This window comes from Oryzias melastigma, linkage group LG13 (genome assembly GCF_002922805.2).
Source record: "Oryzias melastigma strain HK-1 linkage group LG13, ASM292280v2, whole genome shotgun sequence".
Lineage (NCBI taxonomy): Eukaryota > Metazoa > Chordata > Actinopteri > Beloniformes > Adrianichthyidae > Oryzias > Oryzias melastigma.
Window position 1 is genome coordinate 15,522,057 of NC_050524.1, and position 15,114 is coordinate 15,537,170.

General features: G+C 38.4%; 1 protein-coding gene across 1 annotated transcript in view; it reads right to left on the bottom strand.

Annotated features, from left to right (window-relative positions):
• Positions 1-1,306: 1,306 nt before the first annotated feature.
• ppp1r37 (protein phosphatase 1, regulatory subunit 37) overlaps positions 1,307-15,114 on the bottom strand; it is a 33,595-nt gene continuing 19,787 nt past the window's right edge. Inside the window, exons 5-13 of the mRNA XM_024276645.2 lie at positions 14,466-14,585; positions 9,761-9,911; positions 9,513-9,668; positions 9,200-9,312; positions 6,924-7,065; positions 6,673-6,839; positions 4,574-6,104; positions 4,404-4,489; positions 1,307-2,917 (exon numbers count right to left, since the gene is read on the bottom strand). Of these exons, the coding sequence (XP_024132413.1) occupies positions 4,413-4,489; positions 4,574-6,104; positions 6,673-6,839; positions 6,924-7,065; positions 9,200-9,312; positions 9,513-9,668; positions 9,761-9,911; positions 14,466-14,585 (2,457 nt within the window). The 3' untranslated portion in view covers positions 1,307-2,917; positions 4,404-4,412. The remainder of the gene's footprint in view (positions 2,918-4,403; positions 4,490-4,573; positions 6,105-6,672; positions 6,840-6,923; positions 7,066-9,199; positions 9,313-9,512; positions 9,669-9,760; positions 9,912-14,465; positions 14,586-15,114) is intronic.

Consider the following 15,114-nt stretch of genomic DNA (forward strand, 5'->3'; position numbering starts at 1 on the left):
TTACATTGCAAACATGAACAGAGGAGGAAATGTCATGAAAGAAAAGGATGAGTGGAGAGCTGGGTGTGTTTGATTTCAAATGATAACTTCTAAAATACAGGATTAAATCACAGCATTAAATAATATGTACAAGATCATGAAAAAAACAAATAATCAGATTTTATTCTCTTTTTAATTGAAACCAAAACTCTTATTTAATTGCAATTTTAGTACTTTTATGGTCATTTGCTAATGAGAGAAACAAATAGATCAAATTTTTCTCAAAAAAATTACTCAAAAAAATGCTACATTTTGAGTTTGGAAAAGTATTATTTTTTTTATCGCGTGTTTGTTTTCTCAAAAAAATAAAAATGAGAGCTTTACTGGGTGCGGCAGATGAGAAGCTGGGAAATTCTTACAGCAACAATCCTCAGTTTGAACTCCTCCACCCCACCTCGTGATGGGGTGACTGAGAGGAGACTCCCGAGAGAACAGGAAGATCTTCTCCTAAAGTGAAAACTCTTTGTTTTTCAGTTTTTTGTTTTATTAAAAAACAAAAAAAGTGAAAATGGAAATAATTTTTTTCCCCCTCAGAATCAACTAATTCTGTCTGGATTATTTTTAAATAAAGATGCTCCAAATTCAAATATTTTCACAAAAACTTAAAGGTTTTGCTCTTTATTAGAGAATGCATGAACATCCAGGCCAAATAGACGAACCAAAGCTGCTAACTCATTGCCTTTATTGCATCATCTGCTTTGCCTGCAACCACTACAGAACAGAGAAGACCGTTTTGAGAAAAACAGAGAACAAAATCCCAACTGTTCACCTCCGGTTTGAAGCTCAAACACATTTAGTTTGTTTGTTTTCCTCTAGGAAGAAAATGCAGTCTGGTCTGTCCATAGTGGTCCAGTTAATACTTAAAACTTTCAATAGAAGCTCCAAAGTTACATCTTCTGCAGTCGGGTAGAAAACACAGCAATTGTTAGGAAAAAGGCAACAAAGATGCTCAAAGATTGGTTTGAAAAAACTGTCAAACTCTAGAAAAATCTGCATCCAATCAGTCCTTCAATCAGGTCCAGTCTTATTCTTAAATAAACTTAATTTGTGTTCATATAAACAATATATCATCTGTATGAAGCAGGATGTGCCACAGAAAAAGGATCTAAAGTGAATCATATATAAGCTGTGTGTTTGACATTAAAACATTTCTAAGGTAAAAGCAAGCATGTCTCATCCAAACTTGATCCAAAGACATTTTTCCTCTAGAGCCGCTCCCATCTCGCGTTCCTCATACACTTGCTGTGATTGAACACGGAGCCATCTCTTTCAGTTATTACATGCATTTATTGGAGAGCAACAATTTCCGCCATACATATCTGTGATTACCAGCACATTTCAATAAAGTTAACAAATCATTAATAAAAATTTCTAAAAATTAAAGCATTACAAAGAGCTGGGCAAACTATTTGTTGGGAGGGGAGGGGGGGGGGTAAAGAGCAGATGGGGATGAAAAAATGCTTTATTTCAGAGAAAATGCTAGATATTTTTGTGGCGAGAGAGAGATTTTTCCCCTTTGCAGACTTGCAGTAATTTAATGTAACATTCTTTTGCCTAACTTTGAAAAAAAAATGCAGTTATTATTTAGACTTCTTCAAGAAGGAGGGAAACAACCCCAATGCGCCCCCTTGTGGCCACAAACTCCTCTGGCAGTTTCAAAACAACATCTTAGTATTTGCTTTTATGACTGCACCCCAGTCAGTAAAATTCCATTACTCTCCCCATAAATTTCCCCCCACAAAAAGGTAATTTTTCCTCTAATTTGAAAATGAAACATACATACATCAAAAGAGGAGGGCAGCTTTAAAAGCAGCTCCGACACAAAAGAAGAGGAGCAAAGAAAAATCAAAAAAAGGTTGTGCAGGTTTACAAAAAATAGATTTTCTCAAAGCAGCTAAGAGAGGATGCAGGAGGCTGCTAGACTGAAGGCAACAAGCAGAAAACTGAACGCTGCAGAGGAAGTATGAGGAGAGCAGGTGAAAGCTTAGCAAGCCCTGATGGTTTCTTCCTTTACGGTTCAATACCAAAAACAGCTTCAGTTTGGGGACAAAAAAATAAAAATAAACAAAACACATTGGTTCGGGTCAGAATTCTATTTCTTTGTAGCAGCAAAGGATCAACTCAAATCTGTATTTTGGAATTTGACTTTTTTTGTCAGAAGTGAGAAAGTGGGGGTACACTGATTCCTGAGGGGCCAGAAGGAAACGGAGCAGGAGAACTCAAACAGGAAGGAGGTCACTTTGGCAAAGGTCTCTTAAGAGTTTTATTTCCAGGGCGGAGAGAAAGAGTCCAGGAGAGGGGGGGGAGACACACAGGGTTTACATTAAAAACAGACACATCAACAACCTCAGCTTTATTGATAGAAAAGCCTCTCAAGGCGACACACTCTGCTTCTGCGAGTCTGCAGGTTTGGTCGACAGGAGCACAGATGTTTGTAGTCCTCACCTTTATAGATCGGAGTTAGGAACGTTTTTTGATTGCTAGCTAATCAGCTGCTGAGGATCTAAAGGAGAGCGGGTGGGGGCGCTGAGATTGTGTGTTCTGTCTTTGGTTAGTGTTTCATCCTGCCTCCCTCGTCTCTTCGCTCCTCTGTTGACCTGCAGAGATCTTAGGCTGGAACGATGTAGTGATACGGAGGAGGCTGCTTCTCTCCGCCCTTTCACGCAGAGGATGTAGTGTGGCTGTAAAGACTCCTTATTGGGACGAAAGGTGAGCTCTTGAGGTTTGATCGTGTCCGTTCACCTTCATGAACACAACTGCTGACTGCTGTAACACTTGGTCTTCGGTTGTTTAAGGAAAAAGATGTTGGTGGTCCGGTCACAGATGACAAAAACACTGTGGTCACGTAGCTGAGGATCCATCTGAGAGCCGTTTTCACCTGTGGAGGAGAAGCACAGAACAGTGATCATTATTAGATATTATTACATAGATGGTGATCCATGAATCAAGATCAACGATTCAAATCAAACCACGATTCTTACCATCTAATCTAAATAGTTCTGAATGTTTGCTACACGTGTCTTTTCACTGGATGAAGAAAAATAACACGTTTAATAATTGGCATTGTTTAGAACAGGAGGTCAGAATCAACCAAACATAACAGGTTAAAACACAAAGATTTTAAAACAAAGAAATTCTATTTATCACTTTAAACAAAACATTTTTTTACTTCAGGAATAAACAAAACATGAGCATCACTGCTGCTTTGGGTCATTTTAGAGCAAATTGTGAAAATGTTTTCATCCTCAAAGTTATACTGACTACAGTTACAATAAACAGATTACAGTAAATAAAGACAGAAACACATAAATAAAAAAAACAACTTTATAGGATACAAGATTGACTTAATATTCCTAAATTCATTTAATAGATTTTTTTATTACTTTCTACATACTCAAAGGGATTCTGCTTTTTCCCCTGGAACTTATTGTAGTAAACTGAACTTCAGACTCTTTTTTTTCATTTTCAAGTTTTATTTACTTCTAGTGACGATAGTACCTACGGTTTGTTTAGTTTTTGTACAAAAAAATCTGGCATTACTCTGGATTTTAAAGTAACAATTACATTGCCTGGAGTTTTTTTTTATTTGTTTTTTTTATTAAACTCCGATAGATTTCTAAACATCGTGAATCAGAGATCTCAGACTCATATTTTTGGAAACAGATTTTGAATATTGGAGTAGTTGGATACTCGTACCAGTCCTAATCATTTCCACTGATATGTTTTAAGTAGGGCTGTTAGTGTTAGTATGTTAACACACGTGATTAATTAAAAAAATAATTGTGTTAATATTTATTAATGTAAAATAATTACACCTTGCGAAGGAACCGTCTTCCACTTTCCTCTGGATGGTTAAGGCTTCCATGGCGTACATAAAAACACTTTGTCTGGTATTATCCCACCAATACCAAGGTCACTTACAAAATAAATAAATATCCAACAGATTTTAAGCACTTTATTCATATTATTTTTTCCAGTTTTTATGTTTTTTCACAAAAAGCAGACTATTTAAAATGTGGTCCGGGCCGTTGTCACGGTAACAGAACAAGGTGATGCTGAGCCTCAAAGCTGTATATGCTGATCTTCACAATAGTTTGAATAAGGCATCCGTTCAGAGAAAGTTCACCTCTTACCACTTGTTTTTGTTCAGAAGATGAACAAAAACGTTTTAAGGAAACAAGTGCAGTGATACAGAATATTTGGGCCATGTGACCGTTATATTGTCATATAAAATGTACTAGTAAAACATTGTGATCTATAGTGATTAATTTTATTTTTTTTTAACTGGTCGACCGCTCTAGTTTTAAGTTGAGACTTGTCTGGTAAACTGTGATGATAAAAGTGTTAGCATGTGAGGTTCTTACATGGACAGTTCATGGTGCGTCTCTTCCAGACTCCAAGCTGGCCTCTCGGAGCAGCTCCTCCAGTTCCTGTCCACTGTCGCCGCTCACTGCAGAGGTAACACCCAACACAGCTTTAACGATTTCTAAAAAAAGAAAGCTGTGCCTGATCCAAATGATCTGCAGGTACTCACCATGCTCCATCACGCAGTTCCCAGGCTTTGGACTTTCATTGCTTAGAAGGTGGATGGAGAACTCTGGTTTCAATCCATTCGGTAAAGCTGAGCTCACCACGTTTTCCTCGAGAGTTTCGGCAAAGCCCTCATCTGCAGAGACCTCGTTACCGCACTCCCCTGGCTCGACCGCTGAAACCGGACTCCCTTCAGCTTCAGATGGAGTGGAGGTGAGGTGGGGGTCCTGCGCTTCTTCATGAGGGACAGTCGCCTCTCTCTGCTCGGTGGGACTCGACTGAACAGACTCTCCTTCCTGCTGGCCTGCCTCTGCAGGCTGCTTTGGCCGTGACTCCTCTTGGCTGGACTCCTGGTTCTGTGTGGCTGAGTGTGCTGGTGCTTCCTGCTCTGTTTGGTTTGATGGAGAGGTCTCCTCTGATGCTTGATCGTTCTGAAGAGCTGATGTTAAAAGCTGCTGCTGCAGATCCTGAGGTTGGTCGAGTTCCTCTGATTGGGGCGTCCCGTTGCTAGGATCTTGTGTGGGACTCTCCTCCTCTTTAGTGTCATCAGGTTGGGGAGTCACAGGTGTACCTGCTCCTCCCTCTGTCAGCTGAAGAGTTTCAGACTGCTCTGATGCAGACTCTGAAGGCAGAGCTTGCGTTTGGAGACTTGGATCTAGTGTTCTGTCAGTCCCGTCCTCTGTGGATGGACTTGATTTGTGTGATTTGAAGTTGCTGGTGAGTGTAGAGTCTGACTCTAATCTACCCTCCGACGCAGCGGCTGAGCCCTGGTTCACATCCTGTGTTTGCTCAGGTGTGGGAGAAGCAGATGAAGGCGGTGGCGTCTGGTGCGTCGCACACGAGTTCAGGTCTGCAGCTCTCTCTGACGCCTCTTTGGTCAGGTTTGGAGCTGCAGGGGCGTTCATCTGTTGCGGCTCAGGAGGGCTTTCCACCCTGGTGACCATAAAAATCTTGTGACCTCTGCCTGGACTAGAGACAGATATGCAGCGTCCTGGAGAGGGAGGGGTCCCAGTAGGAACTGTGGCTTCTGTGACGGTGATGCCAGAAATGACACTCTGTCCTGCAGCGGGCGAAACAGCTGGGTGTGAGGACGTACTTGAGGCACTGGGGGCGGGCTTTGCAGCTCCTGCCTTTGACTGAGGAGCAGCCTGACTCGGGGAAGTGGAGGAGTTTGGAGCAGAAGAAGACTTCGTCACCACCTCTCCGTCATCCTCGTCTTCGGTGTCTGAGTCAGAGTCCAGATTTGGGGCAGGAAGGTTTTTCTCAGCGCTTCCTTCTGCCTGGCTGCTCGCCTGTTCCTCGTTTCCTGAGATTTCAGCCTCTTCGCTTCTTTCCTCTCTTTCATCCGACGTCGGCAGCTCCTCCTCCTCTTCTTCTTCTCTGGTTCCATCCTCCGTAGCGATTTCAGCCATAGAGGTGGACTGCCTCATCTTCTGATCGTGCTCCTCCTTCTCCCTGGCAAGGATGAAGTTTCTCTTGCAGCCATTTTGGATCTCAGCTAGCAGGGCGCGCTGCGTCTCTATGAAGCTCTTTACCTGACATGGGAAAAAAAGAAAAATGTGAAATAGTAGCAGCCAGTTCCCCAACGTTTTATTTTGTGCTTCAGTAAAAACAAAATTTTACTTTAAAAAAAATAGCTTTAATTTTACAAATTGCAACATTTTGCTCACTCTAACCCCTACATGCAGTAATTGAAGGATATAAATGTTTCACTTAAAGAAAAAAACAGGTTTGCTTTATAAAAAAAACTCACTTTGATATTTTATCTCTCTTTTGTGGGAGTGGATGATATACGGGGAACTTCTGAGTCAACTTTGCCTGAGCCAAGAGCACTTCAGCAGTTTTCAACCTTTTTACACCACCGACTGGTTTCATTGAAAAGGAATCAGGGTAAAATGTAAAAACTCCCACAACTGAGGGCATTCAGTGGACAAGGTGTTTTACGAGAGTTTGCTTTTTGTAACTGTTTTTTTTTATAGTAGATGAAAAAGTTGTTGTTCTTTCTTCCAATTACCTTTTATGTCGTGACTTATCTGTCTTACAGTCATGGTTGCCTGTCTATCCCCAGCTGCTTTATAAAATAAACCGATAAAACAGACTCACAGTTTCCCTCTTAGGCTCTCGGTCTAAATCGAGGCGCAGCAGGGACGTGTTGACTTTCAGGGCGAATGACAAAGCCATCAGGCCGCCAGTCTTGATCTCGTTTTCGCGAAGGTCCAGACGCAGCAGCCTCGGGCTCTCTGCGATGAATTCAGCCACAGCCACGGCTCCTGCAGTAAACAAACACAGGCCAGAAACATTAAAAGTCAGCACAAAGGCAGAAAATGCACACTTGAACGCACAGTAAATCCAACCTTCACAGGAGAGCTTGGTGGAGGCGAGGCCCAGTCTGAGCACAGAGCGGTTGGCAATCAGTCCGTCTTTCAGTTTGTGAACTCCTTCATTGCCCACAGAGTTGTGGCCGAGGTTCAGTGCCTCCAAACTTTGGGTACACGGCTGAGAAGAGAGAAATTTAAATTTGAGATCATCGACACTGTAGGTCATAAAATCTTTCAAATAAAAGTAATAACCTAAGGGGGTTTCAAATTAAAATGATTATAATCTGAAAGATTATTTAAAATGGTCATATCTCTCTACCGGCACTACTGAAAGGAAGAATAAAAAACCAAAGAGCATTATCTGAAGAAATCTTTAGGCATCAAGTCTTTCAATAATCCCAAAGCATCACAGCACCAGAGGCTGCATTTCAGCAAAACCACACACGCAAACATCCTCTTCATCAAGTACAGAAACATTTTAGAAAAGGAAACAGACTAATACAGAGATAGTAATATGCACAGAGGTCATTTAATAGTTTACCAGAATGAAGGCTCATGTAAAGCCCATCCAGAGGCTAAACAGACTCCTCTGGATTTAGACGCATCTGGGAGTCATCACACAGATGAAACTTGAACCCCGGTCATACTAATTGGTTTTACAGATTAGGGCTGCCACGATTAGTCGACTAATCGACGACTAATCGACTATTCAAATAGTCGACGACTAGTTTAATAGTCGATTAATCGTTATCTTATATTATATAGAGTCAGAGTGCAGTAAAGATTAAAGTATAATGTATATACTGTAAAGTATAATGGCATTGTGCTAGCTTTTTGGACTATTTTGGCATTTATTAACGTTTTAAGGCTATTTTGGAGTTTAATATTTCAGCTACATCCTAGCGGTTTTGGCTAACTTAATTTTTTTTTCCCATTTTTTAGGCTAATGTAGAGTTTAGCTAATATTTCAGCTGCATGCTAGCTGTTTAAGCTACTTTAGACTTTTTTCAGTTTTTTTTAGGCTAAATTGTCATTTAGCTAATATTTTAGCTAGCTATCAGCTTCAGCGTTTTGAGCTATCAGCTTCAGCGATTTCAACCACCAACTGCAGTATCTTCTGCTATCAGCGCTAGCATCTTTAGCAGCCAAATTCAGCTAACAGCATTCACACTTGCATTATCAGAGGTAATGCTTTATATCTAGTTTTAGTTAATTAAAATATAATGATGTGTGTTTTACATCCAGTTTGCCCGTGACCCGATTAGTCGACTAATCGGAAAAAATAATCGATGATTAGTCGACTATTGAAATAATCGTTTGTGGCAGCACTATTACAGATATGTTTCAGAAGAAGTGTTTCCCTGACAATATGTAAATAAAAAAAAAAAAAAAAAACTTTTGATGGGTGATGCTTTGAAGTCATTATCCATCTATGTATCAACAGTCATTTATGTCTGTGAATAAAGGAAAGTCCAGTTTTGCTATTTTTTTTAACAGTACAGCATATGGAAACCAAGAGAACTTTAAAATCAATATTTACAGAATAAAATAACACTGCTAAGGTAAATGAAATGCCTGTATTTTTATAAAAGCAATGCAAATGAATATCCTGTTTGGTTCAGCCAACAGATGCTGGTGTGTGAAACAAAATTCCCACTTTACTGCTCCAGTGCAAAAATAGAGTTTAACATTAGCAACCAGAATCCTCAGGATATATGAAAGTTTCAGGGTCCGAAACAAACATTTTCCAAAATATCCATCAGCCTAAACTCCTGTTACAATAATCACATCAGTAAATAGGTCGATAAGTGGGAAAGTAAAATGACAGACGTGCTGCAGTTGCACTGTCATGTTTTTTTATAAGCTGTCAGTGAACCAAAACCAGATGTACTGTACCATCAGTTAAACCGGCAGATAACATTTATCTTCCCCTGACAGAGCACAGTTTAATTTACATGCTCAAACAGACTTTTGGTGTAGAACTATAAGTACTTGGAGGCTAACCACTGAAATATTAAAAACAAACAACAAAAACCCTCTAAAAGAGCACAGAGAAACCTCAGTTGACCGAAACATTTTCCCCCTTAGTCACTGTTTAGAAAATAAAACGTGTGCTGGTGGTGTGTCCTTTTACAAGCAATTGTGTTGTTATGCAACTAAATTTACTAATATGCTTGCCAGTGTGTGATTTTTTAGAGAACTAGCTTGTGGAATATATAAAGAGAGGGATTCCCTCTGAATATTTCACACACGTTTGTTTTTCTGTGCTTCTCCATGTTACAGAAACCCTGTGGGTGTGTGTAAACGAATACCAATGCTGCAGCAAGGTAGCCCATGCCATTGTGTGTGAGCTGGTTGTTCCATAGCACCAGAGTGACGAGGCCTTTCCTTTGCTCTTTTAGTCCTTCACACAAGTAGGCGAGACCTGTGACGACAAACCAAAAGCCTGCTATTCATTTGTGTCAATCATTATTTATTAGAAGATGAATCTGAAACACTTTTTTCCCCCCAAGTGTCAATAATTTCTACTGTAGTTTTTAATAAACTACTTTATAAAACAAGAGCTGTGCACATGAAATATTATATCTACCCAAACTGAGCTGGTGGCTTATCACTGATACATACCAGAGTCTAAAATATGGTTATTGCGCAAGTCCAGAATCTGTATGTTGTAGTTGAACTTAAGCAAGTTGCCGAGCTGAGCCGAGTCCTGAATGCCGTTGAGCTTGTTGTCTGCCAGATACAACTCTCGCAGATTCATGTTCATCTTTAGAGCAGTAGCTGAAAATAGAAAAATAGTTTAAAAAACAAAAAAACAATGAAATAAATCAGTCTCCCTCATGCCTCTTTATTGCCTTTATTTCTAAACTCACCGAGCAGCATGAGTGGCCTGCCAGACAGACCAGCATTCTCCAGGTGAAGGACTGCCAGGCTGCCACTGATCCTGAGGGCTCGTGCTACGAACGGGGCAGAGTGGTCCAGCAGAGGAGTGTTACGGGCATCCAGGTACTGCAGGGAGCTCGTCTGAGAGGAGGACATAATGGTCTAAATGAGTAAGACTCATTTATGTCAAATATTATTCACACGCTTAAAGACTGTTTGATTTACATAAAATACGTATATTTTGTAATAACCCTGTCAAGTTTTAGGACACGGTCATACAAAGTCACCATTACAAAGAATTAAAACAATTACAAGACCTTTAATTTATATAGACAAATATTAAATAAAATAAAAAATAAAAATAAATAATTTATTTAGAAAATGTGAGCATGAAATAGGCTTAATTCAGGTTTGATTGCTAATTAAGGTCCAAGCATTGGTAGATCGGGGTAAGACATGGCAGAAAAAGGCAAAAACTTTACAGATTTAGCTGGGAGAACATCTAGAAACTAATGAAGTTATTTAATAGCAGTCCTGTAACATGATTAGCTATAAAAAATATGTTTTAGAAAGGCTAAATCTATGGGGTCAAATCAAGATCAGCTAAAAGTGAACAAAAAACAGATTGAAAACTTAAAAAATAGATGTTGTAACTGAAAAAAAAGAATTGAAAATTTGAAACCTGAAAAAAAAATTAATAATTAAAAAAAAAACCTGAAGAATAAAAAAAAAAGAAAATTTGAAAAGTAAAAGAGTGAAAACTTGAAATAAAAAAATATATAAATTAAAAAATTATTAATTGAAAACAAATTATTCTTTAGTAACAGCTGCTGTTGTGAATTTTCAAATTTTTTTTTTGAATCTTCACTTCCAGTCCTCAGTTTCAGTTTCAATTCTCTTTTCGAGCTTTCACTGCTGAGCTGAACCTAATTTTACATGGGGGCGGGGCTTTGAGCTCATTGGCTACCCGAAAATGCATCCCATGAATCCCCAAGAGGTAATGGGGATGTGACGTTTTTTTCTGCTGCAGATCGTTGTTTGTTTATGTCTCCGCCTGCATCACCCCTCAACAATCAAACTGATGGAGGGCAGTATCACTACTGTGCAGTTTTACCTCACTAGTATCGCGGTGTGCTTTTCACGGTCTCACTGTTTGGTGGATTTTTTTCAGCGCGACTTTCTTTTGGCTCTTTTATGAACAAAATGGGCTCATGTTGTTTAAAATTTCAAGTCATTTTTTTTTATATAGAAAAGGTCCACTTTTTCCAAGGTCTGTAAATCTTTTAGATATCTCTGGGTAAAATATCTTATAAAAATGAAAATCAAAGAATATTAAGACATAAATTCACATAAATGCATTAAAAACAATGCTAGGACTTGTGGTAATATTTTTACTATCATTTTTTTTAAATGATATCACTTTGGGACTCATACAATTGCCCCAAACATGAGTTGATAAAGATCTATTTGATTAGAGGAAATCAAACACAACTTTGTATTGGGAAACTCTGACATAAGCACAGTTAAAACACCCTCTGTGTGTGTGATGTCTCTAAGCAGTTGCTCATTAATCATCTGATGCCCAGCGCTTGCAGACAGCAGGGCTCCTTTCAGATGGGGGGAAAAAAATCCTGATTGGATGACAGAGTAAAGCTAATAAGATCATCTCAGTCACGGTTAGACTGAAGCTTACAACACGCTTATGTTGGTTTTCTGCTACGGTATGAATGCAATATCCCGGGGCATTAGGGCTGCATCACTGTGCTTATCAAAATAGATGTTATGGGAGTTTACCGAGCAGTTCAATAAATCCAAGGATTTTATTTAAAGCCGTTTTAGGTTTTTTTTTTTTTTCTTTTTTAGTGAGGGTCAAAAACAACCTTTCTGTTAACTTTTAATGTGAAAATCATATTTATTTAAGCCTCACCTTTTCAGGTTATTAGTAATTATGTGAAAACTGCTTTTCAAAACTGGTTTTGGAACAATATACAATATATATATATATATATATATATACATATATATACTGTATGTCTAATTAACTCTGGAAAGGGCATATCAAAGAGAAGACAATATTGATGTTTAAGAATATATAAAGTATGAAGTCATAAAAAGTTGCTACATCTGTGGGTGTGCATATGTGAATTGGGGGAGAATAAGGGTGGTTGTGCTTTGGTTCTACACTGTCGCTGTTCCCACCAGCCTACTGACTGATTTATATAACACTTTACTACCTTCTTATAAGAAGGCTCCACTGGTAAACACTGGTGTCAACCTATAACCATCAGGAAACATGTGGGGTTCATTGTCTTCCCCAAGAACACTTCAAAAAATTGGGGAGTCACATGGGTGGACAGGGCAGAAACCAAGTCTGTAATTTTTCAATCAGACATCGACTGCTCTACCTCAGCACCACAACTGCCCTCACAGACTGTAAATGCATTCGTTCATTGATCAAGATTGGTGATTAACACGTTTACCTGCAAATAGTATCACCGGTCATTGTAAAAATGTAACGGGTTAGAGATTTAGAATAAAATGTAAATTTTGTATGAGTAAATTAGACATGACTAAATGATGACATGTCTGATGTATTAAAGCTTTATACAACATCAAATGGATAATTTTATGGATTTATGGTTAAACGGGTAGAAAAAATTCAAAATCAAACAACTGAAGTCTTATGTTGCTTGAAGTTGAAACTGGTGTCAAATGTCACATGAACACTGACTGTAGGTCTCATATTCACTATGAAATCAGCAGATGTCAGCATTGGCTTTGTCTTCTGCCAACGGTGTATGATCAGCTCTGAAATAGACAAACATCACTTCTATAAATAAGATACCCAAGATAATAAAAACAAGACCATGGGGGGGACATCACATTTAACAGGAGAAAATGAGGAGCCATGTCTGAACACATCTCCTTAACAGTGGGAATTTAAGTTTTCTATCACACCAAGAACCAACACATTGCTGTGATAGTAATGGCTCCAGATCATTTAAAGGTTTCTTTAGATACTGAAAGCTGAAGTAAAAAACTTGTTTCTAAAAAATTAGTGGACATGAAACTGAAAATCAACCTGTAAATCTGAGAAATGTAAAGAGAACAGACTTTGTTGAACCGGTTTTGCTCTGAGAGAAAGCAGAGGAGATCTTGGTTTGGAAGTGCATCATCAGGACAGGAGAAAACAACATATGGATGCTGGTTCCAACAGGACAAATGTATGTTAGGTGGTGAAGTGGGTGGTGAGTAACAGAAAGTGCAACAGTGGGGATGATTTATCTCTGACTAATATGACTTTAAAACAAGATTAAACTTTGCAGATTTTGTCGCTCTGAGAAAGCAAAAGAAAGTTGAAATGCTGCTATCACATCTCAAAGAAGACCTACACAAGGAGGTATTACTAGCTTTATTCTTAATTTTCTTACAAAGTGATCAAAAGGTAGAGATACTGCTTTGATTGGTGGTTGTTTTTCAGGATAAAGCCGTCCATTGCAGAGACAGAGAGAAAGCTTGTAAGTTTGCTGCTGACAAACAGGGCTGGACTATGACCTTTGAACAGTGTACGGAACACTGGAATGCCTACCTCAGAGAAAATTTGGAAACAAGGGGGGGGACTGTGATTAGAGTTTAATAATAGTGTGCAGATGACAAACAACAAACAATTCTGTTTAGCCCCATAGTGGAGACTTCAATCAAGTAAGACAAAACTCAAAGTTTATCTCAGGTCTATTAGACAACAAATGCAAGAATATGTGCGGTTTACAAAAACAGCAAATAAAAATTATTTTAAAAGATACAAAAAAGTAAAACAATTTATTACAAATGCAAACTAATTCAGACAAAATTAGTGAAGGGACAAATCCTTTGGCCCTTATACAAATGTAAAAACTACTGCTCATCACTTTACTATAGTAATTAGTCAAGAACACATAATCTGTTCTGGATAGAAACAATGATTTAGGATGAAATTTCATCCTAAACTGTAGATTTAATTATTCTATTTTAACGGAAGTTGCGTAACTTTAAAGGGAGAAAAAATATTAAATGTGTCTAATAAAAGAATTTGAAGATGTTCTTCATCATTTTCAAGAGTTTGTGGTTTAGAGATGTTTCTATGTACTATCCAGGTGTAAAACAGGAGAACTGGAGTGTTGTTGCAAAAAAGGAATAGTTTGAAACACAATGTAGAGTTTATTTGTCAGAACAGCATCAATATGGATAAAACCACATATCATTTTGATTAGGAGGTGAGGTAAGGACTAGAACGTTTGGTTTGTCTTGTAAATGAGTTCACTCAGCATCGAGTTGAACCACAACCACAGCAGCCTGAAGGACCTGCTCATTTCTGCCCACAAATACTCCCCAGACGATTGGACCCCTTAGCCAAGACTTTTCACTGCAACCAATGCCTGAGCTCGGCCTCAATCAGAGCTTAACAGGAACCACACAGGAGAGGTGACAGAGTACAACTGGAGCTGTGAAAAGTCTCAAGGGGGTGACAAAACCAGTTTCAGACCTCTCCATTCTTGCATGTGCAAAACATGCTTTGGATGATAACCTGTCATTAAAGTTTAGATTATAAAGTGTCCTTAAAAACAAATGGTATGTGTTAAGGTCATAAAAACACGCCAATTCTATTTTCACTGCCAGTTTGTGTTTGGAAACATGACATGAAAGCTTTTGCTTTACCTTTCTCATCATGTGAGCAGCAGCTTGCCATCCTCGTGTGCCGATGTGCTTGTTGAAGGATATGTTGAGACGGGTGGCTGATTCGTAGTACTCGATCATATCAAAGAGAGCTGAAGCACCCTGGGAGGGATGTGAAGAGATAAACAATGTAAAAAATAACAACAATATTATATTTCTCAACTTAATCTATCACTTGGTTTTGAACACAGAGAAACTTTATGAATTTCTATGAAGATAAAAAATGCTCAGATTTCTGGTAAAAACAGTTTATTCTTTGTAGTAAGACTACAAACAGCCAATACAAGAAACATTTATACAATCAAATGCAAGTAGTAATACTATAAAAAGCAAAGAAAAAATAAATATTAAAAAAAGACTGTAAGAGTCCTGGAAGCCATTTTTAAAAAAAGTGAAACTGTTCATAAAGAGATATGGCAGAATGGTGGTAGGAGCTGTGGTTTGTCTTTTGCAAATTATAATAATCTTAGTTATGGCTTCAAAATCCAGTAATTAAACTATTCATTTTCATCATATGTTAAAAATAGTTTTCCCTTTTTTCTTAACCAATGAAAGGCAATTCTGAAAAAAACAAGAAAACTTTTCCAACATTAGCAGAACTTGTTCTTTTGTCAGCCTGCCCCATGAAATC